The 24,324-nt window shown below is 44.9% G+C and overlaps 3 protein-coding genes across 10 annotated transcripts in view; 2 read left to right on the forward strand and 1 right to left on the reverse strand.

The window, feature by feature from the left end:
- Positions 1–225: 225 nt before the first annotated feature.
- Positions 226–3,165, forward strand: LOC130388047 (chymotrypsin-like elastase family member 3B). The gene is made up of 8 exons (XM_056597370.1): positions 226–329; positions 400–488; positions 760–842; positions 930–1,055; positions 1,463–1,599; positions 1,983–2,125; positions 2,606–2,758; positions 3,094–3,165. The coding sequence occupies exons 1-8, from the start codon at positions 290–292 to the stop codon at positions 3,109–3,111; spliced, it is 789 nt and encodes a 262-aa protein (XP_056453345.1). The 5' UTR covers positions 226–289; the 3' UTR covers positions 3,112–3,165.
- On the reverse strand, positions 3,070–12,450 carry wrnip1 (WRN helicase interacting protein 1). 6 transcript variants are annotated; one of them, XM_056597364.1, is made up of 8 exons: positions 12,167–12,431; positions 11,739–12,046; positions 11,167–11,361; positions 10,605–10,846; positions 7,921–8,117; positions 6,199–6,354; positions 4,310–4,389; positions 3,070–3,642 (listed from the first exon to the last, which is right to left on the reverse strand). In XM_056597364.1, the coding sequence occupies exons 1-8, from the start codon at positions 12,408–12,410 to the stop codon at positions 3,364–3,366; spliced, it is 1,701 nt and encodes a 566-aa protein (XP_056453339.1). In that variant the 5' UTR covers positions 12,411–12,431; the 3' UTR covers positions 3,070–3,363. The 6 variants fall into 6 exon arrangements, with proteins under 6 accessions (XP_056453339.1, XP_056453344.1, XP_056453342.1 ...); XM_056597367.1 differs by lacking the exons at positions 3,070–3,642; positions 4,310–4,389 and adding exons at positions 4,471–5,419; positions 5,544–5,666; XM_056597369.1 differs by having other exon boundaries at positions 11,739–12,450.
- An 8,078-nt stretch (positions 12,451–20,528) lies between these two features.
- mylk4a (myosin light chain kinase family, member 4a) overlaps positions 20,529–24,324 on the forward strand; it is a 12,410-nt gene continuing 8,614 nt past the window's right edge. Inside the window, exons 1-2 of one of the 3 annotated variants that reach the window (XM_056597504.1) lie at positions 20,529–21,426; positions 24,282–24,324. The exon at positions 24,282–24,324 is cut by the window's right edge and continues 95 nt beyond it. In XM_056597504.1, the coding sequence (XP_056453479.1) occupies positions 20,800–21,426; positions 24,282–24,324 (670 nt within the window). In that variant the 5' untranslated portion in view covers positions 20,529–20,799. The remainder of the gene's footprint in view (positions 21,427–24,281) is intronic. The other 2 variants (XM_056597505.1, XM_056597507.1) reach the window with 2 other exon arrangements.

A 24,324-nucleotide genomic window follows, 5' to 3' on the forward strand; every position in this document is an offset into this window, starting at 1 on the left:
GAACTGCTCTGCTTAATAATAAAAACACTCATAAGTGTATACTCACATAATAGCAATAAAAAAAAATACTCTCATAATAATTAAAATGACACATGATAGGAAATACATTGAACTGTGTGATTACCGACGGGACTACTTGAATGTATATTTGCATATGCAGTTCATCGATGATGTATAAATGCATATGTCACAATTTCAACGCATGGAGAAAGGAAGGAATTTCCCATGCTAGATCTGATGAAGTCTATAAAAAGCCAAATGCAACCCTTTTATTCTGGAGACATCAGAGATGGAGCTGCTACTTATCTTCTTGCTGTTTGTCACAACTGGTGAGGTAACACCAATCGTATCAGTGAGTATTATTTTAAGGACTTTTCCAACATTTCTTCTGCTTTTCAGTGTCTGGCTGTGGCCTACCGCACTACCAGCCCCGGTCCAGTCGCGTGGTGGATGGGGAAGAGGCTTCTCCGTACAGCTGGCCGTGGCAGGTAGGGGTCATGGTTACCATGTGTCATGAGGAGTGCTCCTGGGTGTTATTATATTTTGCTTCAACCAAATATTGTTTCCCTCTTCAAACAATTTATGGATTAATTTGTGATCCAAAATGCAGAATCACATGTATTAAAAAACAAAACAACAAACAAAATATACAATTACAATTACATTTAGGGCATTTAGCAGACGCTTTTATCCAAAGCGACTTACATCGGTCACTACTGCAACCCAGTTCCGCTCAACGTGCGTTCCCCCTGCGGTCAGGTCTCTTTGGAGTCCTTCTATCCCACATGTGGAGGAACTCTCATCGCCGCCAACTGGGTCCTGACCGCTGCGCACTGCATCACGTGAGAAAGCCTCCATCAATCCAATACATTTCATCTAAATTTCGCCAGAAAATAACGATGCTGGCGGGCTGGCGTGTTTGCGCTCAGGTTCCACACCTACCGGGTGGTTCTCGCGGAGCACGACATGGACACGCACGAGGGACCCGAACAGTCCATCAGGGTGGAGAGGATGATCATACACCCTCAGTGGAATGACAACTGCGTGTCTTGTGGGTAGGCTGGGTCTTGCTCTACACACTGAATGCTGGACACAGAAGGAGAATCAATACTCATGGAGCCGTGAGCATTTTAACTTTAAGGTGCCATGTCCAAATCCTGATTGGTTGTTTTTTAAACATAGGACACTTTGCCTACTGATATGGGCGGTGAGAGAGGAATATGAGAGAGGAATCTGTGGGCCAATGTTTAACGTAACTATTCAACCAGAACTCCCCGGCCTGAGAATATGGCCTAGAAAAGCAGCTGAACAAATGGAGGTTCTTATATTTAGAAAGGGAACTAGATAGCACCCAATCTGTGAAACATGTACCGTACACACATGCATGAAACATAGAACCAGTCAAACAATTAGCCATACCGATAACCTTTCATTTCTTAATCTCGGACCCTGTCCTCATTAGAAATGACCTTGCCCTCCTGAAACTGGAGAAGAGTGCGGTTCTCAATGACAAAGTCCAGCTGGCCTGCCTGCCACCACAGGGCACAGAGCTCGCCCACGGCCAGGCCTGCTACGTCACCGGCTGGGGTCGGCTTTCCTGTAAGCCCCACGCGCCCACACTCCGACTGCAAAGATGAAAACACTTTCTAGGGGTTTGGTTTGATTTTGTAGGCACTTGCACTTCTTCTTTTGAATTCCAAAGCAAAACGCTTTTTCCAAAGCGACTTACAATAAGTACAATTGTCAGAAGAAGGGAGAAACAAAAGATCACTGTCGGTACAGCAACTAAGTGCCAAGCACTTAGTTGTTGGGTTAACCCATTCCCCGTATACATCTAAGCTATCTATGATAAGAAGAAAATGGTGCTTTATAAGTCCCAGGTGGTGAAGGGGGGGGGGCAGGGGTGCTGATTTGGAATAGGCTATGGTTGTAACTATGTGTTGTAGCAATGTTTTGTGTTTGTCCAACCCTCCCTTTCCTAGCTGGGGGGCCCCGGCCGGCCAAACTGCAGCAGGCTCTGCTCCCTGTGGTCGAGCCCAGCGTCTGTGCTCGTAGCGACTGGTGGGGGAGTTCAGTGAAGACCACCATGGTCTGTGCTGGAGGAGACAGCAAGTCGGCCTGCCACGTAAACCAAACTAGAAGGCTCATAGAGGCTTCAGTTCAACATCAGCCACACACCTCGTTCTCTCTCGCCTTTCTTTCATTCAACAAACTTACGCTACCGTTCAAAAGTTTGGGGTCACTTAGAAATGTCCTTATTCTTTTAAGAAAAGCAAAGTTCATGAAGATAACCTTAAATTAATCAGAAAGTCTTTTTAATGGAATATCTACATAGGTGTACAGAGCCCCATTTCCAGGAACCATTCCTCGTGTGTTCTAATGGTACATTGTTTAGCTAATCGTGTTAAAAGTCTAACTAATGATTAGAAAACCCTTGAGCAATTATATTCGCACAGCTGAAAACTGTTCACTTTAAGGTAAAGATCATTTTAATAAACGAATGAGTTATCATGGAAAACATGAAATTGTCTGGGTGACCCCAAACTTTTAAACAGTAGTGTAGGTTTGGCTTTAAATGTCTCACACCTTTTGTTTTTCTTCGAAGGGGGACTCTGGAGGGCCACTGAGCTGCAAGGGGCGGGACCGGAGGTGGTATGTCCAGGGAGTGGCCAGCTTTGTGGACGGGCGGGGCTGCAACACCCCCCAGAGGCCCACGGTTTTCACCCGAGTGGCCTCCTACATCCCCTGGATCAGCCAAGTGAGATGCTCCCTGCTTAGCAAGCAAAGGATCAGGCAATGCACATTCACAGACTGGAACTCGAGCTAGAAAAGGAGCTTAAGTTGAGGCAATTAGAGCTGCAGGCTAAATGTAGAGTGCCTTTGCTAGCTTCGGAAACCTCTGGCAGACCCACTTCTTCCGTTATACAGAGAAAAGCTTTTGACACAACAAAGCATTTAGCTTTGGTCCCTCCATTTCGGGAAACCGAAACCCGCCTAGACTAGAGGGTCGTAACAGTTGTATTATTTCTTTTGGAAAGATGACTACATATGTTTTTTCAGATTTATTTATTATCTGTTTGATTTATATTGCAGACAATGGCTGAAAACTGAAGATAAGGATAATCACTCCACGAGTCAATGACAATAAAAAACCATAGCTGTGGGAGTGACTGTCTGTAGTGCTTGATCAAAACGCATTTGACTCATGTCGGTTTTAATGATTTTACAAAAAAGACAAACATCTCCACATGAAACACACAACATTATGTACACAACAATGTGTACACAAACATCAACATGACCAGAATTCTGAATTAGTTTACAGCGTGTGCAAGCACACACGCACACACACGCGACTCTAGCTCATTCAGAGGGAGTCCAGGTGAAGAAGTCCACTCCCCTGAGCTCCTCGGGGAGGTACTCCTGCTCCGCCGGTGAGCTGAACGCGGGGTTGTACTTGTAGCCCTTAGCGTAGCCTAGCTCCCTCATGAGCTTGGTGGAGGCGTTGCGCAGGTGGAGGGGCACCGAGGGCAGGGGCCCCTTGTGGGTCCTCAGGGAGGCCTTCACGTTGCTGTAGGCCTTGTAGACCTCCACAGACTTGGGGGCGCGGGCCAGGTACACAGCGCATTGGGCGAGGATCACCTGTGGGACGGGGGAAACACACACGTACACACAAGTAAGCTACACACACAAGGAAGCTACATGAGGCGAATGTACGATTGAGCCCCTCCCAATAAATATATGGGAGACATTTTTATTTATTTAAGATTAAGTTTTATCCTCTTTATTGGAGGGAAGAAGAAAAGAAAGAAAGAAAGAAAGAAAGAAAGAAAGAAAGAAAGAAAGAAAGAAAGACTGTGGTAAGGACTGGGCCTTAATGGTACAGGCTTTACCCGGTGTACCAACGGGGCCCAATAGATGTGAGACTTTCAGAATTAAAAAAACACTCCATAACAATATTCTGTCCACTCCAACTCGCTTTGCGACTCTGTGAAGTGAACTAGTGTAGCTCTGCTGTCTGGTAGGGGTTGTGGCTGTGTCGATATGAAGATTCTTGCAAAGAAATAAAAGATAAAAGGTACGGTCTGGCCAACATTATGTATAAGTAGAACTTATCATATTCATCGTTATAGGATGTGATTGAAGTGATGACATTATTGAAATAACTATGGCTAAGCAGCATTGACCAGAGATATGTCTGGGTTGTTTTAATCTAGGAGATGGCTTACATAGTACACATGGCGACTTCATCAAATAGGCAGACCGAGTATTTTCATTGGTAGGGATGGGCATTGGGCCAGGGTCTCACCTCACACTCGGGCATGCCGATGAAGTGACAGGCCTGGTAGGCAGACACAGCCTGGGGCAGGGCCAAGGGATCTGCCAGACCTGGACCAAGAGACCCAGAGGATCAGATACACAGACACCCAGAGGATCAGAGAGCCAGTGGATCAGACACCCAGTGGATCAGAGACCCAGTGGATCAGAACCACCCAGAACAACACATAGTGACATTCACATTCTGGGCATTTAGCAGACGCTTTAATCCGAAGCGACGTACAATAAGTAAATTTGTCAGAAGAAGGAGAAAACAACAATATATCGCTCTCGGTACTGTAAGGATAATCTATAGTAACAAGTGCCAAGCACTAACAATCACTAGGTTAACCTATTCCCCATATGTAACAAAGATAGCCAGGATAAGACCCTACCCAATGCTAAGCACCATTTTTAAGTGCAAGATATATTACACATATTATATACACATATATATAGGCAGTCAGTCATACATTTATCGTTTCTTTTATTGAATTTGGTCAAAGAACATACATTTTTTTGCTATAACCTTAATACAAGTGATCACAAGAAGAAGTGCATTCATTCCCTATGCATTATCATTATCATCATTAACTGTGCAGTGGTAATAATGTTACAGATGAAACGTCTATCACTATGTCAGGAGTGTATGTAATGAGTATGATGCAAAGTGCACCCTCAAAAAGAAGCTCAATGCATTTAGTCTATTCCTTTCAACTGCGCACCCACTGCTAAAACAAACTGGCCATCAATATCATATGATCATATTTATATTGCAAACAGAAATAACTTGTAGGCCTGCACACGATATAGAGGCCTCCATGGTGGGCATTGGTTGAAATGTGATGGATTAAATGTCCATCACAACGTCATAAATGGAAGGATTATATCCACAGTGCAGGGGCGGACACACTGTAGATATTATCGAGAAGCACATTCACGCTGGCCTGTCAACACTGCACACGTGGGGTACTGGGAGCTGACGATCATCATATTATACAAGCAAATATAAGAGATTATATTTATATTGCAAAAATATAAATAGGCAAACTGTCCGACAATATCCTTTCTTCTTCTTGTTCCATCCAGATCCAGAGCAGTGCTGTCAATAAATAAAAAGGACTTTCAGCAAACTCATTATAATAGAAGAGGCTTCGATAATCACAGAATTACACAAAATGATAATGTCCTATGGCAGGTTGATAATAAATCAATCAGTTACTCACCAATGTGTTGTTTATCAGAAGGACGATGTGTCGGTCGTTGTGGTTCAGTCGAAAAAGAACATGATTTTCTTGACATCAATCTTCTTGGTCCTTTGCCCGTATATGGACAGGGAGGGAATCTTGCTGAGCCCATTAGAAAAGGGTCCATCATGAGTCTCTGTGTAAGGCCCATAACAGGGCGAGATTGGCCACTAGCTAGCTGCACGTCACAGGGTACACATGGGGGCGGAATACGCAGCCAGGGATCAGATTGAGACGATAGTATCTGGTTGTAAACTTTTATACATTTCTATATTTAGAAAAACTGCTTGAAGGAGCTTAACAGGGATACAGCAGAACCTATCATTTGATGAAGTTACAAGCAGATTGTGTGGGTAGTTGAAATGAACAAATGTACACTTGTTGCAAGACTTAAGTTGGAGTCGGCCTAGCTAAGGAATAAGAGCAGGTTGACTTGTAACCGGAAGGTTGCTAGTTCGATCCCCAACTCCTAGTTTAGGATCAAGGTCTCCCTTGACATCTAATTTGCTCCTGAAGAGCCTTGCGTGGTTTACCCCACCGTCGGCGTGTGATTGTATATATGAACCATGGTGAGTTGCTTTGGATGAAAACGCCTGCTAAATCCTTTAAAAGTGAGTGTCAAAGTGTTCCGTACCCACGTCCTCGCTGGCGAAGCGGACCAGCCTGCGGGCCACATACAGGGGGTCCTCCCCCCCTTCCAGCATACGGGCCAGCCAGTAGAGAGAGGCGTTTTCGTGGGAGCCCCTCATGGACTTATGCAGCGCCGAGATGCAGTTGAAGTGCTCTTCGCCTGGCAGGGAACAACACTACCTTTAAACCTTTTGGAGTGCGCATGAAATGAGGAAACCCAGACACACGATGCGATGTGTTGGAGCAATGAGTAAATATTAATGTGGATAAGAATGAGGTATTGCAACGGTACTAGGGATGGGACAAAATATTGATACGTCGATATATCGTTGCCCTTCGTCGTGAGAAAGATAAATAGATACACACCCGCCAAATATCAATATATATATTTTTTAATTTATATACATATATTTTAGTTTTTTGTTTCAATGACAGGTAACTGAAAAACTGAAGTTTGGACCATGAATAAAGACAGAAGTCCAACACTGAACCTTTTCACAGTCATTTTCTATTCATAGTTAGACATATATCTTGATGTATCATCATAGAATTGTCTCACAATATATTGATTATCGCAGAATCGCTGTATGGCGATATAACCAGCATCATGGGCCATGTATCGTGTATCATGTCGTGATCTACCCTGTGGTTCGCACCCTTATCCCCATTCAAGCCCAGGGAAAAACAATCCACAACAATGAACTTCACCCAACATTTGACTTCAATAATAAGATCACATGATTGAGGATGGTGACGGCACAGGGAAAAGTTCATCTAACCTTGGTGGACAGCTGAACGTTACGTAACAGTTCTGAGGGCTGCATGTTTCTGAGGAAGGTCAGCATTAACTGGTGTTACTGCCCCCCCCCCCCCCTAGCTCTTCACATCCACACCCCCTCCATCAAAACATAACAGTGCTTATGGTGTTATCACCAGACACTCAATGATGAGACCCACAGGGGGTTCAGGGTGGGGATGTAAATAATTAAAAGTGTGTTTTAATGAATGAATAGTCCTAAAGAAAACAGATTAGACTATTGATCTCCCTAAGAATCATGGATAAAAACAGGTTTTTGTTTATTTTAGAGGCCTTGTATTTTCTGGAAAAGGCTTAGCAAAAGACTAGGCCTGATTCCCCTTAAAGCCTGTGTTTCCCCACAGCTGTTCAAAGGGATGATTGCAATCGCTTTTTCTGATTGGCTTAAATTGAAGGCCAGCTGATGTAACTCGACATGAAGCAACTTTGCATACAAGTACTCCATACAATCCATCTTATTTGTACTACTGAGGGATCTGTACTTTAGGGGTTGTGGAATAAATTGTGATACAATATATTGAGGTTGCATAATATCCACGCTTGAAAGAAAGTAATAAATATACAATGAATTAGCCACCATATATATATTTTAGTTAGCAACCATTCATCTAATAGAACTGTCATAACATATGCTACAAGGGCGATATGTAATCACCATGTGCTTGATTACTTATGATATATAAAGCCTCATTTGCTATGATGTGATGTATAAATTAGCATTATATACCTCATCTTCCAAAGAGATGAGGTAAGATAAAGCAATATATACACACTAATAACTACAACTAGCTTATGTTATTTATCAATGGATTATTTAAAGTCAAAACGTATTTAATCAAATGCATTGAATTTGGAATAATTGAAATATGGCGCCCCCTCTGGCACCCTACAGTAGAGCGTCGACTATACCTGCTTTGTCATAGAGGATGTGGGACCTCTGCAGCCCCTCCTTGACGTGCTTCTCCTGCACCACGACCCTCCCTGAAGGGGCCCCGCCCACCCGCGCCTGGAGGGCCATCTGCAGCCCGTTGAGGCCAGCGCGGGCGTCTCCGTCACACAGGTGGGCCACGGTGTCCAGAGCCCTCTGCTCGATGTACACCTGCGGTCTGACAGGGAACAGACAGATGAACCCAGGTCCATTATCCTCCTATGGCTCATGAGACCTCGCTCTGAATTTGTCACAAAGTGAGGTAGCGAGCGCTAGGTTAACCTAGCGATCATGTAAAATGCTTATCACTCGTCGCCATGAATAACACCACCTACACCATCAGAGATATATTGTTTCTCTTTCTTCTGACAAATGTGCTTTTTGTATGTCACTTTGGATAAAAGCGTCTGCCAGTTGACAGTATAAGCCAGTCAGTTTAGTTTTCTCAACTCCCATCTTAAATCTCTAAGCCGCAATATACCCCCTCAGGCAATGTGTAGCCGAACATCTCTCCCTCTCTCTCACTCTCATTGAGTCAGCAATTCAGTTTACTGGCACCCAGTACACGGGGCCGACCGCTTTCACTGCTCACATTACAGCCCCCCCCCCCCCCCCCCCCCCTCCATTCTCCTCTACATCAACATAAGCTGGGAGACGACTTGTAGGATTCCCTCCGATTGCACTGCACAGCCTTCACTCAATAACCTGAGACACGCATAAATCCCCCTAGAGCTCTTTAAAAAGGTTGTCACGGAAGTCTAACCCTACTTAGACTTGGAAAAAACGGGAATGTCCTCAAAGAGACATGGACTCAGAAATGGAATGCAACACAACGGGGGGGATGCCACTTAATCATACACGCTACACCTTTAAGATGAGGGAAGCAGATGCCAAGATCACACCTTCTTCAATTACTTAAAATAAAAAATAAAAATATATATATATACACTTATACAGCGCTTTTCATGCAAAACAGCAAGAAGAATATACGTTATTCCTCTCTGTCAGGGAAATTCAGTCTCTGCATTGGACAAATCCTAACCTTCTTGGATCAGTGGGCTGTACGGTGCCCGGGACAAATACCATAGGTTATGGGAGGGGCAAAGAACATGCAAACCCCATGAACTATAAGTGGAAAGTCCATGTGGCGGTGGCTCTGCCCCAGACCAAGCAAGGACTTTCTCAAGTCTTACTTACTTGGCAGTGCCAAGTAACCCGGAGGCGACACTGAGCACGAATGCGCTGCGTCATGTCGTGTCTCTTTCCGACCTGCTTCACCGGACATTTCGGAGATGGATTCAGATTTAGAAACTATGAGTGCGAAGCTGTACGTGTTTTTTCATTGTTGTGTACGACCCCAAGTGGATTGTGCACCCGCTCCACAATTTAACGGGCCAATGTTTTCATTGGTGATCTTCCAACTGATCCCCTCCTCGGAAGGTCCAATGACGGCACTAATGGTGCTCCAAATGTCGTCCTTCTCTAAAATGTCCTGGTATAAACAAAGTCTGGGGTCGTACAATTCTCCGTATGTCTCCATCTCGACATATCAGCCGCACCTCGTCCATAATCTCAAACTAAAACCAGCTAGGAGATGGTCTGCAGCGATAAATAGGGTTATATGGGGGGCCAGCACAACTACAGTAAATTAATTCGACATGAAATGGGAGTGATCCCTAAGGTGCAGGAGGCACCCTAGGAATGCACCTCTGCATTCTCCCCTACGGTGTTGGTCGATGACAAGGCAATTGTAAGTAAGAATCAAAATATGACTACTAGTAAGGATATATATTAACAAATTTGAGGGCATTTTTCCCCTAGCAATATGCAACTACAACTACTCACCTATACATTATTTAATTAATTGACAAACAAACTCTTATTTATTCATAGTCGCGCGTCAATGCGGGTTATTAATAGACTTCAGGTCTATTTTAGCGTTTTGCTGCGCGTCTGCCATGCGTCTGCCCAGCGTCAGCTGCACGTCAGACGGGCTCATTGAACCGCAGCTCTGATGGATTATTATGGGAGTGCTTCCTTACGGCTCTACGCCAAGCCAAGCCAAGCCAAGCTTGCGTGCCCAGTCAAGCAGGGGGGTGTGGGTGGAAATGTACTCGAATGACGCGAGTGCTCTTCAAGCAAATCATAAACAACTACAAAGATATTTATATATACCAGACGTCTTATGACTACATTATGTATAATGTTGATGCATTCAAATATGAAGTATTTTGGATGGTTTGGATTGTCAAAAGCCTTCACAAATAACATTCAACTGGATGCATGTTTTAAAATGTCCCTGATAGACATAGTATCAAATTAGCTGTTTAGAAGTGAATCATGCAAACGCTACAACAGTAAAAAGAGATACCAGCGCAGCTCCGGTCATAACACACATGGTCTGCATGAAATTGATTTAAAACAAACTTTCCATTTTGTAATGTGTTTACATGCCTAATAATAGGAGTAGTAGTAGTAGTAGTAGTAGTAGTAGTAGTAGTAGTAGGAGTAGTAGAATAGTGTGGTAGTTGTGATCTGGACTGTACATCCAATTAGAATTATGGGATGTCCATTGCATCCCTTGTGCTAACCATTGAGCCACAGGTGCCGGCTACTACTGAAATACAAAGTGCCTGACACTGGCCGGAGCTTAGAGGGGACTCACTGGGCTCCATCATCGGGGGGCTCCTCCAGGTCCCCGGCCTGCTCCCCGTCCCCCAGCACGTGGACCCCCAGGGAGACCACGGCCCGCTGCAGGATGGAGCCCATGGCCTCCACAGAGAGCTTCTCCAGCACCAGCACCCTGCAGCGGCTCAGCAGCGCAGAGTTCACCTGGAAGGAGGGGTTCTCCGTGGTCGCCCCGATCAGGGTCACCGTGCCGCACTCCACGTGAGGCAGGAAGGTGTCCTATGCGCGCAAGCACAGTACACACACACACACACCGCAAGCTTAACACAATTAAGGACACACGTGCTGCTGCTGACACACACACACACACACACACACACACACACACACACACACACACACACACACACACACACACACACACACACACACACACACACACACACACACACACACACACACACACACTTTCTGAGAACCAGTCTGACCATTAAGACAAAGCACATGGGCAAATAAATATGCCATTGTGGCTATATATATACAAATACACAAAATAGACAGAGCATCGTAACATGTTTGCTGGTACTCAGAGTCCGCACCTGCTGGGACTTATTGAAGCGGTGGATCTCATCGATGAACATGATGGTTCTCCTCTTGCAGAGTCGGAGTTCGTTCTGCGCCTGCTTGATCACCTCTCTCACGTCGCTGGTGGACGCACTGGTGGCGGAGAGCTTCACAAAGCGCACAGTTCCCTTCTGCTTGCTCTTGCTGGCTATGATGTGAGCAAGAGTGGTCTAGAGATGGAGAGGAAACCGGCCGGACACAAAATTAACTGATGTTTGTCACATGAGCAGCAGCCATTAAAGCGTTTGAGTTGCGTTGTACAGCAATATTGGTGATATTCATCTGTCATCATCATCATCACAGATTGATACACAGATACCCTCATGTATACTTCATGTATTTAAGACCAAGCCATTCCATAACTTTTATTGACTTGAATAAATGTAATCAGTTCCATCTCGCATTAGCAGACCCATTGGGGCTAAATACTTTGCAGCCTTAACATTGTGCCAAGGCTGCGCTAAAGAGCATTGATACATGCATTAATACATGCAAGGAAAGGATATATTAAATGCAACTATATATTTAGATCATTTAAATGAACGACCTTTCCGCATCCAGGGGGTCCCCATAGGATCAACGAGGGGATGTCTTGTGACTCCAGCAGTGAGCGGAGGAGGGTATGCTCTCCCACAACTTTGTTCTGTCCAAAGTACTCCTCCAGCGTTTTGGGTCGCAGTGTCTCAGCTAAGGGCTTGTCTGTATTCAGAAAGGTCCGGGACGGCACGGCTTCCGTAGACGTCTTCACTAAGGTTAATTGTGAACTGGGTGGACTGGTCAGCATAGTGGGATCAGCATCTGGCTGCCCTGGTTCGATATCACCTGGAGCGGTGCGTTTAACACCCTTGCTGACCGCTGATGAAGAAGAAGGTGGTGGTTGTTGTAGTTTCTCGGAAAAGGATGGACTGCGTTCACCTTGAACTGAAACGTTTTGTTTTTTGTTCTGAAACAGGGAGAATACGGTAGAGGACGTACCTCGTAGCCCACGGGTCGGGGTCCCATTGGCTGTACTGACAGGTACGGGTGGAGGTGAGGCAGTAGTAACGCGGGGTTTCTTAAGAGGTGGTCTTCCCTCGTCCATGGTAGACGGACAGCGGTCGACGTCATCTTGAAGGCATCTGTCGAGATGTGCGTTAATCTTTGAAGGTTTGAACCCTTTGGAGCAAACGGGGCATTGCACAGACTCTGGGAGCGGAGGCGCTGTCACTTCGTCCTCCATGTTGTTATTTCCCGCGAAACTTTTGACCTTTTTTTTACCACGTGACCAAAACAACGGGAGGGGGTTTGGCTTTAAATACTTACATTTAATATAAGGTTTCGGTGGAAGAATTGACCCTTTTACAGATTTTAAGTAGTTTTAAATAAGGTTCTCAGAAAAAAAACAAGGCGAAAGAGTATGGTTTTATTTTGCGTTAGTTTCAGTTGCATTTCGGGACCTGTAGTTTTTTGTCTCATTATCCTGGCTTCGCGAGGCTATCCGAGACGTTCAGCTTGGGAAAAATAATAATAAAAATAATTATTATTAATAAATCACAACATGCACCATTTTGTCATAAACAAATAAACATATTATTGTAATTGAAAACAATCAACACAACAAAAAACATTCCCTGCCATGATTTACAAAGCTTATTTTTACATTTCCTTCAGGTCAGATGATTGAGGAAAATAGGGATAGCGACAGGTGTAGGCTACTTGAAGACAATCCATTGTCAATGGATAATCTCCCAGGTAGCTGGTTGCAGAAGAACATTTGACTCTACTACTCTACTCATGGGTCGTAAAGGAGGTGGTAAAATGTTATTCTGCAACCAGCTACCTGTGAGATGAAGAGGTAGGCTATCAAGCTTGACATTTACTCAATTGGTATGGTCCGTCTATCAACAATTATTTTAGCTCATGAGTACAATTCTCTTTAATTCACCAGTATTATAAAGTAATGCAGATCGTTACAAATCAGTAAATAACATTAACGCAATCAAAACTGACCATATGTGATCCAATAGCTGAAGTTTGAGGAGTTGAAAGGGTGTGTCTTAAACCCATACTTCACACCAATCATCCAAAGAGATTTAAATCGGTTTAACTAAGTGATAGCAGGACAATTTGGCTCGTTAAACATTGCAAGAAAGCCCTTTGTCAGAGCAACGGCATGAGCTGCAGACAACTTGAGGAGTGTCTGGGTTTCATGCCAGACATTCTGGAGATGTGTGTGTGTGTGTGTGTGTGTGTGTGTGTGTGTGTGTGTGTGTGTGTGTGTGTGTGTGTGTGTGTGTGTGTGTGTGTGTGTGTGTGTGTGACGTGTATGTGTAGTCCTTGGGGTCTCTGGCTGCACACACCCCAGTGAAGTGAGCCAAATCAATCAAACAAAAGGAATCTGACCTACAGATGAATGGTTGTTACACGGTAGTGAGATAATTGTGTATCTTTGTTTACTCATTTAAGCATAAGGTGCGTAATGTGCAGTGACTTCTCTGAAATTAAAGGACACACGTCGTCATGGCCCACGCGTGTGTGTTTGTATGTTATTTGTAATTTGACCCCGCAGAAGGAACCTCTACACGTGTACAAGGCCATGGCACGCTGACCTAGAGATCAGACACGCAACAACAAGATCCTCCCATTTCAATGGCATGATTACATGAAATGTTGAAGTGGTTGTGTGGATGTCATGCATCTATACCTATCCAGGTACTTTCTGAAAGGTATTTTTGCGTGTGTTGGTGCGTCTGATGTGTGTATATGTATATATGTGTGTGTTTGTGTATGTGTTTGTGTATGTTCGTTCATGAGTGTTCACGAAGAGATGAACCAGGGTTAGACCTTGAAAGATATCGAAGGGGGTTTTAGAAAGGGACTGATAGATTGCACAGCTATGTTATACAGTAGCCTATGTATGTAAATCCGCTGTGGTCCCCAGCCAAACTCAGTATGCACCTGTCCCTCTTGTTTCATCGCCACAAACCCCTTGTCCTTATGCTGCAGATCCTGATGGGGGGTTTCGGGACTGGACGGATTAACACATCCCGATCAAGTCGTTGCCGGTTCAGCACAGGAGGGCGGTACTTACCCTCCGAATACTTCATATTCCCCCTGTCACCATTCTGCCATCTTTCCTAACCCTTGCGGTCTGCACGTCTTAGGTCTGGTTATATATAAACAGGATAGGTCTGAAGAACTGTTCAAGAATTTTGCTGAATGGCGAAAAGTGAAATCAGAGCCATGGAGCCATTCCTCAAGAGCAGAGACATGTGGCTATGGAGCCGCTTGTGTCTGGTGGTCACATATGTGTGGCGCAAGCTGTGGGATATACTCTGTTACTGGAGGAGAGACACAGCATCGAAGGCACTTGCAATGCAGGTAACAACTTTTTTGGTGTTGCAGAGGAACTCTGTTGGCTTGACTTTTCTGTTTTATTTATCGTCTTGATGCACATTTTTAATAATGTATAAAATGTAGTTAATGTGAACCAGGGCTCAAGACTACCATTTTCTACTGGTGGTTCTTGGGCAACCCACTTTTTAGTCTTTGTTAATTCATTTTAACAGATGTACTCACTTTGAAAAAGTTGTAAAATGTTTTACTTCAAAGGGGTATTTTTTCTTATTTTTTCCATTTTTTTTTTTTCCGAGGGCCTCGACAAATCTTACCTCACAAACAAGCTTTGCACTCCTCCTATATTGAATAATCACAGGCTGCTAATTGCGTGCCAATTAGGATTTTTTTTCTTTTCTGGGGAACCGTTCTTCCTGATATTGCATTACTTTGTTAGTGGATCTGAAGCCAGAGGCTTCCTCCACACAGCACTTAGAGGGGACATTTTGGTTTTGCTTTGGATGTTAGTCAAATAAAATGTGATTTAACTTTTAGACCGTTTCAGAAATGCAATGTCTGTGCACATTAACCCTATCTTAACATGTTACAGGGGGAACTGTATGCATAACCCTATACATAAATAAGGTTTTGATTTTATGGACAGCTATGCGTAAATAATACCACACGATACCTTTTTGGGTCAGTCTTGAGCCCTGTGAACATTGTGTTCTTTAACTGCCCTCTGTATGATGGATTCAGCATACCTGTTTTAGTACACGATAGAGTATAAACATGTTTTTTTTTCTCGCTTTCATATACAGGATGCCTCATGAAATTGTGTCGGCAGATTTTTACTTATCTTCTTTTAATAATCTTGAAATATCTCTGAATTCACCCAAAGGGAGGTTAGAATGACAACCTACTAAGGCTGTATGAGGTGGACCCGTTTTTTTGCTCAAAGACACTGAAGCAGTAGAGATGCTTGGCGCACACAGCAGGGCGCTGACATCCCAATCCTCTATTTTAAGAGGCATCCCGCTATGCCAAACTGCCCTTTTCTGCCAATGGAAGTCACTAGATATGTAGCCTTTGATATATTAATGACAGGTATGACGGTCTTCCAGTCTGAAGCGTCACTAACAAATTAGATCAGAGACCACGCATGGTTATATTTAACTGCCTGCATGAGAAAGATAAGAAATGAGATGCAGGCTTTTGAGAAGCTTCCTATACTGATATCCAGGGGCCCAGGGACGTGCTGCATATGTGGGACCCTCCAGTGTCCGAAGGCTTTGACTCCCAGCCCAAAGGTTCCCAAATTGAATCCCACTGTACCATGGTGAACCTGTAGTGTACCTGTATGTTACTGTACCTAATATACCTGTAGTGTACATATACAACCAATAAAAATCAATAAGTTCTACATAAGGCTCATGCAACTACAAACAAATAAAAAGGCCATATCATAGATTGACATCCCTTTCAATATTAAGGACCCTTGCAAATAAAGTTAATTGAAACGCATGGGGTACAGCATAGTATTGTGTGGGGACAGTGTCCTCTAGTGGTGCATTATAGCTAGTACACTGAGAATGTTTTTTCGGTGGGTGGTACACGGTGGTACTGTAGGTGGTACCGATTTGAAGATTTACAATTACCGGTATTGAGAAAATATAAAGATGATTGAAAAAATAAATATAATAAATAGTATTCAGTAAAAAATATATATCATAGCTTGATAGTTGATAGTTGCACAACATCATGGTCTCGTATTTATCAATTTGTGTCTAGTAAATGTACACACTGGCCTTCTTGCAGACCTGCTTGCGTATTTAAGGTTGCGTTGGTAGTCTTTGCTGGTTGTCACTGCATGCACGTTGGACTATTTTATGGTTTGTATGTTAGGGTCTCCGCAAAAGGTCTTGATGACATCTTGGTAAGTCAGTTGGGAACCGCTAAAAAAAACATAAAGCAAATATATTTCCTGTTATATTTTGCTTTGTTAATTATATATAAATAACTTTATTATATATAATAATACAATATACAGTATTGCGTCTCTGTTCATATTTAAATTAGCTAGCTCGATAGCTATCTTGCTAACTATATAGCTAGCTGTATGATAGACAGGCAGATGAGACATGATAACCGTTAAATACCGAGCTGCTCAGTACTGGCTCGCTATATTTTTTCTCCCTTGGGATGTTAGGTGAACAGCAGGTGAAGGGGAGTGTAAATGAGAGCTTGGGAAGTCTTATCCACCACAATTTGATTTATTGGTTGTATATCATATTTCTGACAGCTTGCAATCCCTCTATAAAATCTCCATGGTATTAACACAGACAGTGGACAGCATTTTGTTTTGTGGAAAGTTAAAGAGCCCCTCATAGACAAGACAGGCTAAACATCTTTTACATTCTATTGCTTCCATTTCTGTCTCGGCCTCTCGGAGATCCACACTATGTATAGATAAATACTGGATGCATATATTTGACCGAGGACCCACATGTAACTCTCGTCTCCGAAATGCTTTCCACTCATGGTGCCATAGCCATAGGTCATTGTCACCGTGGTGCAGATAAAGAGCATGGTCATTTAGATTGAATACAACTTTTTGGTTACATACCCAGCCTAATCACGTATCACTAATGTTTATTTATTTGCATTTTTTGTATGGTTGGTGATTTAACTTTCACCAACAATACACCTTGCATTCAGTTCACCTCCCACCTTCCGTGTTTTACAGCTTCGTTTGATGTTCTATACCGGATCATAAAAGCCATTGGCAGCCCAATGCAAAACTGTAAATACTATGAATATAAATACTATGAATGCAGCGCAGTCCTTGATACACTTAGGCCGAGAGATAGACGAAGACAGAGAGAGAGAGAGAGAGAGAGAGAGAGAGAGAGAGAGAGAGAGAGAGAGAGAGAGAGAGAGAGAGAGAGAGAGAGAGAGGGAGGGAGAGGGAGAGGGAGAGGGGGGGAGAGAGAGAGAGAGACGAAGAGAGAGAGAGAGAGAGAGAGAGAGAGAGAGAGAGAGAGAGAGAGAGAGAGAGAGAGAGAGAGAGAGAGAGAGCGTGAGAGATGAAGAGAGAGAGAGAGAGAGAGAGAGAGAGAGAGAGAGAGAGAGAGAGAGAGAGAGAGGGAGAGAGCAAGAGAGAGAGAGAGCAAGAGCGAGAGAGCAAGAGAGAGAGACAGAGAGACAGAGAGAGGGAGATGGCTTGATGTGGGGGGGGAATGCACGGGACACTTAAGACATTACGAGGGCTTGTGTTTCACCATTCCCATGGAAGGGTGTTTGTGCGTAGCAGTTTCCAACGGTGAACCCTGCCAGGGGACCGGCAGGCCGGGAGGTGTCAGTGGGGGCATTGGCGAGGGGACAGCTCACCGTGGGCACTGCACCACTACATCGCCCCCTCCAGCCCAACCACCACCACCACCACCACCTCCCCAGAGCCTCTCCCATGTACATTGTGTACTCAGGGAGCGTGCCACTGCTCTCCGGTCAGTTCACCTCAGAGGCTGGACCAATGATACGCTATCGCCTGTGTTGCCCAGCAACATGAAGCTCCAGCTTTCAATGACTAGGATGAAATGTTGCACACTAAAAGGTTGGGAACGAGGTGTTCCACTTATAAGGTCAATCACATCTTTTTCCGCTCCTTGACTCTCTCTCTCTCTCTCTCCCTCACTCTCTCTCTCTTACACTTTCTGTCCGTCTCTCTCTTTCTCTCAATCTCTCTCTCTCTCTCTCTCTCTCTCTCTCTCTCTCTCTCTCTCTCTCTCTCTCTCTCTCTCTCTCTCTCTCTCTCTCTCTCTCTCTCTCTCAATCTCTCTCTCTCTCCCTCTCTCTCCCTCCCTCTTCCTCCTCTCCTGCTGGTTTCATTCCAAGCGATCATTTGCTTAGAAAGGTCCTGTCTGCCTGCCCACATAAAGGAGCTGTCAGGTTTTCTCAACATGCTGATCATTCTGTCACATTCACCGGGGACAGTATTTTGATCATTGGCCAGCAGCCTTTTCCATGTTAAGCTACCCCTGGGTGTAGCAGGCAGCGCAGTTCTGCTTGGCACGGCTTCATTTCCATGATATTATACTAATACTGGTGTTGGTTTCACAGTGTCAGCCACGGCCACGATGTCTGCTTTATGCAATGTGATCTCACCGTGATGCCTGGTTTAAAGCCCTTTAAATTTCCTCAGCCATGCAAGGCACGATGTCTGCTTACCACATGTTGTTGTTGAATACAACATTCAATTATAATTCTTTTATATTTTCTATTATGCAGAAGTTACAATTGCGTTCTTTATTTATTTATTTATTCCTGGCTTGCATTTCGGGTCCAGCAAATGTCTGTCTTTTGGGTCAGAGGGTTTAAGATAAAGGGTAAGGGGTATTGATTAAAAGGGTTCAATATGGGATTTTCCGATGATATAATGTCGTGACCTTTCGCTATGCTCTCTCGCTATGCTTTTGAAGTTCCGTTTCGCGCAGGGACACCAGTAAATGACGAAGGTAACCCCCCCCCCCTCCCCCCCATTCCCCAAACACACACACACACACATGGTCCACACACGACACAATCTGAGTCAGAGCGTCTATCCCACCCTGTAGCACAGGTGTGACCCCGGCAACCCTGCTTCCCCCACCACCATATGGGAATGATGATTCATTTGCATCTGTTACTGTCCTGTAAGGTCACCTTTCCCTCTACTCCCCCCCCCCCACCGCCCACACACACACACACACACACACACACACACACACACACACACACACACACACACACACACACAAGCACACACGCAAGCACACACGCAAGCACACGCACGTGCACTCATTCACGCTCACACACACACACGCACACACATGCACACACACACACACACACACAGACTTGCACATGCCCATATACAAGCACACACGCACACACACACACACACACACACACACACACACACACACACACACACACACACACACACACACACACACACACACACACACACACACACACACACACACACAGACACAGACACACAGCTACTACGGCAAAACACTGACTTTCATTCAATCTAATTGAGAGTGTTTAGTGTTTCTGTGTGGGTTATGTTACTCCAATCAAGGCTGCGCATTTTTGGGCGAAACCCGAGCCGGCCGACACTCCCCTCCCCGTCCCACTGCCGATCCCTCCACCTACTGTACCCAACACTTCAACTGACACCTCGTCCTCCATATTGTCCCCCGGCACCTGTAAGCATAGCCTTTGGCCCCGTCTGTTGGGGCTGAAGCAAGCACAGGGCAAATTATAGACGGAAGTGTCACGACACACTTTGCAGTTTCTTCATGAAGAGCGGGATTCACGGCAGCTAGGTAAATGGAGCAGAGAATTGAGTGGGTCACATTCATTCCCCGCTGTTTCTACGATAACCATTTGGTGTTAAGTCAATTAAATATCACAGTGTTGTTGTCCAGTGTTGGTTTCATGAGCCGCTGTTTTTGTTGAAAGCTCAGGGCTTGGATAACTAATGGTTATATATAATAATAATAATTATTATTATTATTTAGTGACGTTATGTTTTTAGTCCAGGAAGAGGTTGGATGTTGTTCACATAATGTTCCCAACAACTATCATTAATATTTCGAATTCACAACATCAAATTCATTTATAAGTGAACCTGCAAATGTTGAAGTCTGCTTAAAATACATGCTGAGTGAAGACCAATCTTGACCCCTATTTTTAAATGCACATGTCCTTGATGTCTACGGATACGATTACATTGTCAGAAAACCACTGAAACAACAACCAAAGTAATTAGTTGGTCCCACAGGTCTACACCGACACACCCGGGAGGTACTGTGTCCGTTTGCCATTTTGTCACCTGGCAAGCAGACAGGCGGGCCATAGCAGTTGGCTTAACATTTAAAGGGTCTCAAATATCTATCTGCCCAAGCAATGCCACACACACACACACACACCCTCAAAGCTCCCGCCCTATAGTAATAGCCCCTGCTGACGTAGGAGTTCCCATTTACATTTAGGGAGACTGGCCTGTCCCATTCTTAATCCCATTTCCAGTGTGCTGAGGGGCAGCAGTTTGAGATGGAGGGACAGAAATACAGAAGCTTTTTGACGGGATATTGACCTTAGCTGACGCTTTTCAACTGTGACATTGGAGGTGGTTTTCCGGATTGTCCATAGGATTTCGGATTTAAATAATCTTGACCTTTTGATCGTTTTTTAACTCTTAAATTACGGGTACCACTAGCTAGATCTCTTTGGAGAATAAGTATATGAAGAATATTTGTCGGCGTCGCAGAGATCTCTCGTTTCGTCTGGAATACTTGTCAAGAGGAGCGGACGCAATGAGTTCCAAACTGCTGAGCCATCCCTCAAAGGCTGGAGCGACGGTTGGAGACAGCAACGGCCCCGGCAACGGCATGGACATCATCCAGAGCCGCATCGAGCTGCTGAGCACCAAGATGGACCGGCTCATCCACATCCAGGAGAAGGTGCTGAGCCGGCTGGACGGGATGTCCCAGGACATCGATGGCATCGAGCGGGACGTGGAAAACATGAAGGTGGACCACGAGGAGATCCACGTACCGCCGCCGAAGACGGTCAAAGCGGGACCCACGGGCGAGGTCAGGGAGATGTGTCAGGAGATGAGCTCCATCATGACGGTGGTGAACCAGCGCTCGGAGCAGCAGGCCCAGAAGCTGGAGGGGATGGAGAAGCTGGTTCTGGGCATCCAGCAGGTGATCAGTTTCATCGGGGAGACGGTGAAGGGCTCCCAGATTATGGAGCGGATGTTCAAGGGCCCCGCGGCTCGGAAGAGCGCCAAGGCCAAAGACAATAAGGGCAGGATAGTCGTAAAGAGGCCGACGTCCACAGACGCAGTAAGCAAAAAGGCGGACAAGGTGAGAGCGGGAAGCAACAAACAACACTTTAAACATACAAACTGTATTGCTTATCCTGTGTATGCCCTGGTGCAGGCATAGTATGCAATGGAATAGTCATGGCATCTATGGCAGTTCTTTTTAAATCATCCGGCTTGCTGCGCGTCAGGTTTTTGGCATCACAATCTCTTCTTGGAAACGTTTGTGGCAGCTTACTCCGGCTACTCCGAAAGAGTTCTCTTACCTAGAAAAGTGTCTTGGCTCCTGTGTTTAATGCTGCATAGAATTAGGTGATATTTCACATTCAAACATTATATTTCCAAGTAGGGTACGGGAAAAGTTGTCAGTGTCTTGGACTGATTAATCAGAATCATAGTGTAATGCATCATATGCTAAACCCGGGTCAAGTTAAAGTCACACTCCAATAAAATGATCACCCTCTAAAGATGGCTTTCATATCATTCAAATGCTGTTGGTAGTACACTATATACGCCGCAGGCACTGGGCCTTGCTGTGCCCTCTTGGCATGAAGCATGCCCAGGGACCCAGGGACACAGAGACCCAGAAACCCAGAGACCCAGAGACCCAGAGACCCAAGGACAGAGGCATCCAGGGCAGGGCATGACGGGTCTACTATGGGGCAAAGGTGGAAATATGAGTGGCCAGGTTTAGAAAGGCTGTATTTGGCATAAGGCAGGGGCTGCTTGAGGTCTGAAAGGGCCGTATCCCTGTTGGGGTGCGCAGGGTCCAGTGTCAACCCATAGTGATAAGTCAGTCTTTCTCGCTCTCTCTCTCTTGCTGTCACAATTAATCTGCTGATGTATCATCTGTTCCCTATTTTCAAACCATATTGCACCCTCTTTGTATAATTTGTCTATGTTGTATAATATGCATAATATATATTTGAACGTAGGATCTATAGTTGCAGATGTACCATTTCCACTAATCTACAAAATTGCTATTCTACTCAACCTGATCAAAATAATATAAAAACGTGTAGCAGACCTGTGGAAGTCCAAACACAGGCTCTAAATGAAAAGCCAGGAAATCCGAAAGTTATAGTTTCTCCACTTTGTTAAATGGTTGTTTCTTAACAGAAGCAATTCTTTTTATATTTTACATCCAGCCCAGTAAGCAGACGCTTTTATGTAAAAAGCGGTTGGTACACACATTCACGTTGGAGACAACCATGCAAGGCGACAGCCAGCAGTTAGGGTTAGGGGTTTGCCCCGGGACACCACGACAACCGTCGGGGATCACAATACAGGTCGAGCCCACTCTACCTCCGGAGCTTGGCCGACCCAAATTTCCTCTTTCCATTTAGCCTTCAACCTGGTTAGCAGTAGAGCAAACTCAGAGGTTCGGCTGTAGTTGATGTGTAGTTGGCTCTTTCTCATCCTTTTCGACCAAATTTGGTCAGCAATAGAGGTAATCTTTCTGATTATGGAAGAAGAACAATATGTGGTGCATGTCAGTGATCGTTGTTCAGTTTCAATGCATTAAGGCACAGTCCAAAACGTTCTAAGAAAATTGATATACATTCAGCGCACTTCATCACTCCTATGGGTTCACTCCCTACTACGTAAGTGCATACCAAAGTATGTGCATGTGCATTGAGCTATATAAGAATAAAACATTTCTCCGTAGAGCGCCAAAAAAGCAGCTTGTCACAGTGGCTCACGTTGACCCAAGCCGGTCTCAATCGGTCCCTCCGAGGCGTTGGCTGTTCTAAATTCATTTGATTTATGACCCAATACGAATGTGATGGTTCCATGTGTGTCAGATTTCAAGAATTTCCAATGTCGTCAGAGCTGGTGGGATAGCTACGCAGTCTACCACTGCCTCCGGAGGTGTGAGATGTCTGCTGCTCTTGCAGCGCCGCACACTGTCCTCAGACTCCCTACCTGGGGGGGGGCAGGAGAAACAAACAAACAAACAGGAAAACTAAAAAGCATACCTTGGTGGGAATTAGTGCTTAAAATACCCCCTGTGCCACTCAGAAAGCAGTGCTGTGTTTACCCTCACCACACCATCAGTTCCGACAGTAGGGGGTCCCTCGCTTGCTGACCTTATCATAGAGGGAGTGATGATGGTCAACAGGCGCCCCCCGCCAACCCCAAACCCGTAGGCCTTTGCTGAAACGTGATTCGAAATGTGTTCTGGATGTCTCTCTCCTGGGACTTTCCACCGAGGGCAATTCAGTTGCTGAGTACGACTGATCATTGAGCTATAAATTCTGAGGCTTCATCTGCCGTCCCTTAGGAAATGGGTGCCAACGTTTGGGTTCAGTGCAATGACAGTGTTGTCGCCGTGCAACCTTGACTCAAGGTCTAGATTGTGGCATGCATTTACATTCACATGAAGGGCATTTAGCAGACTCTTAAATGCACACAATCACACACCGACGTCTGAGTCAAAAATGCAAGGCGACAGCCAGCTCGTCAGGAGAAATTGGGGTTGAGCTCTTGCTCAGGGACACCTCGACACTCACCTCGAGCAGGGGATCGAACTAGCAAACTTCCGGCGACCGGCCAAAGCGCTCTTCCTCCTGAGCTAAGCCAACCCCTCAGCATTTGCACGCATTAGCTTTGCGCCGTTAACCTCTTGTCATAACGTCCCTCTTTCCTCATTGCTCATCCATTTGTCTACAAACGCCTCACTCACAACTCCTAATGACCACGGCCATGTCTTGTCTGTTCACTCTTTGTGTGTCTGCATTGTTGTTTCATGGCCAACGGGGAATCCCCAACAGCCAAACCGTCAGAGTGATGTGTGCGTTGTACCTCATATTGACGTCCTCATTTAACAAAATGTCCTCTCTCCTAAGTGCACGTTCTGTCACACTTCCGAGCACTGCTGTCCTGTCTCTTTAACAGACCACCTCTACTAGGGGCACTACTAAAGGGACTCAGACCGTAG

The sequence above is a fragment of the Gadus chalcogrammus genome, chromosome 8, assembly GCF_026213295.1.
Source record: "Gadus chalcogrammus isolate NIFS_2021 chromosome 8, NIFS_Gcha_1.0, whole genome shotgun sequence".
NCBI lineage: Eukaryota > Metazoa > Chordata > Actinopteri > Gadiformes > Gadidae > Gadus > Gadus chalcogrammus.